This window comes from Parus major, chromosome 8 (genome assembly GCF_001522545.3).
Source record: "Parus major isolate Abel chromosome 8, Parus_major1.1, whole genome shotgun sequence".
NCBI lineage: Eukaryota > Metazoa > Chordata > Aves > Passeriformes > Paridae > Parus > Parus major.
Window position 1 is genome coordinate 30,114,069 of NC_031777.1, and position 1,531 is coordinate 30,115,599.

At 29.7% G+C, this 1,531-nt stretch overlaps 1 protein-coding gene across 1 annotated transcript in view; it reads left to right on the forward strand.

Annotated features, from left to right (window-relative positions):
* Positions 1 to 1,531, forward strand: part of LOC107207898 (interleukin-12 receptor subunit beta-2) — a 15,983-nt gene that overhangs the window by 11,494 nt on the left and 2,958 nt on the right. Inside the window, exons 9-10 of the mRNA XM_033516253.1 lie at positions 1,066 to 1,172; positions 1,250 to 1,405. Of these exons, the coding sequence (XP_033372144.1) occupies positions 1,066 to 1,172; positions 1,250 to 1,405 (263 nt within the window). The remainder of the gene's footprint in view (positions 1 to 1,065; positions 1,173 to 1,249; positions 1,406 to 1,531) is intronic.

A 1,531-nucleotide genomic window follows, 5' to 3' on the forward strand; every position in this document is an offset into this window, starting at 1 on the left:
ATTTTAAGATATTTTTATATATTTTATATAAAAATAGAAAATATATATTTTATATATATTATATATATTTTTATATATATATAAGAAATATATATTTTATTTATATTTCTTATAATTTCTACATATAAATATAAAATTTTAATATATAAATTTTCCAATTAATTATTATTCATTATTTTAGTACGTATGTCTGTCTTATTTTATTTATTTATATTTATTTTATTTATATTATTATACTTATTTATATGATTTATATTTATATTGTTTATATATTTATATATTTCATATATAAATATATTTTATATGTTATATATTTATATATTTTATTTTATATATTTATTTATAAAAGATTTATTTTATATATTTATTTTATATATTTTATATAAATTTTATATACGTTTATATTTTTATTATATGTATTTTACATATTTATTTATTTTTATATATTTTGCATATTTATGTATTTTTATATGTTTTTACATATTTTACATATTTATATATTTATATATTTAATATATTTTACATATTTATATATGTATATATTTATATATTTATATATAATATATAAAATAAATTTTATTTATTTAATATATTTATTAAATATATTTATTTCATTTATTTATATATTTATATTTATTTCATATCTTTATTTCATTTATTTATATATTTATTTTTTTTCATATATTTATTTCATTTATTTCTATATTTATATTTATTTCATATATTTCTATATTTATATTTATTATATTAATTTAACTAATTCTTTTTTACTAATAATATAAATAAGCTGTTCTGGGCTCCCTGTGCCAGGGTCTGCCCACCCTCCCAGGGAACAATTCCTTCCCAAGATCCCACCCATCCCTGCCCTTGGCACTGGGAAACCTTTAATTTCCAGTTTAATTCCACAGTATGGCTCAGCCAAGCTCAGTAAATCAGAGAAAATTTCTTCATGAAAGATCTCTCAATAATCCAAATCATATCAATAAATCCCTGATTTGTCTCAGATTTTAGAGGGCTGCTGCAGTATTTGTGCAGCTGTTGGCAGGAGCAGGTGTAACTTCTCCTCTCAGAGCAGATCCGAGACAACGTCTGCTACGGGATCCGCGTGTCCGCGCTCTACCAGGGCAGGGCTGGCCAGGCAGCCTCGCTCAGGGCCAACTCCACAGCACAAGGTCAGCCCCAGAACACCCTCCCAGCTGGTTCTAAACCACTTTAAACTCAGCTCTAACAGCAATCCTGTGCCTTGCAGCCCCATCAGCCGGGCCCCAGATGTTCACAACGCCCTGGGCCAGCGGTGTCCTGGTGTCCTGGGAGGAGATCCCAGCTCCCCAGCAGAGGGGCTGCATCACTGCCTACCACATCTACCTGCACAGGAGCTCCAGGCAGGGCCAGCCCGAGGTCCATGGTGGGTTCCTGGGGCTGGAAATGCTCCTCCTGCTCCCCTTTCATTACTGAAGGTCTCCAGGAATTCATCCTGGCTTCTTCTCCCTTTTCTTCTTGCTCTTCCTCATCTTCTTTTCTTCCTCCTCCT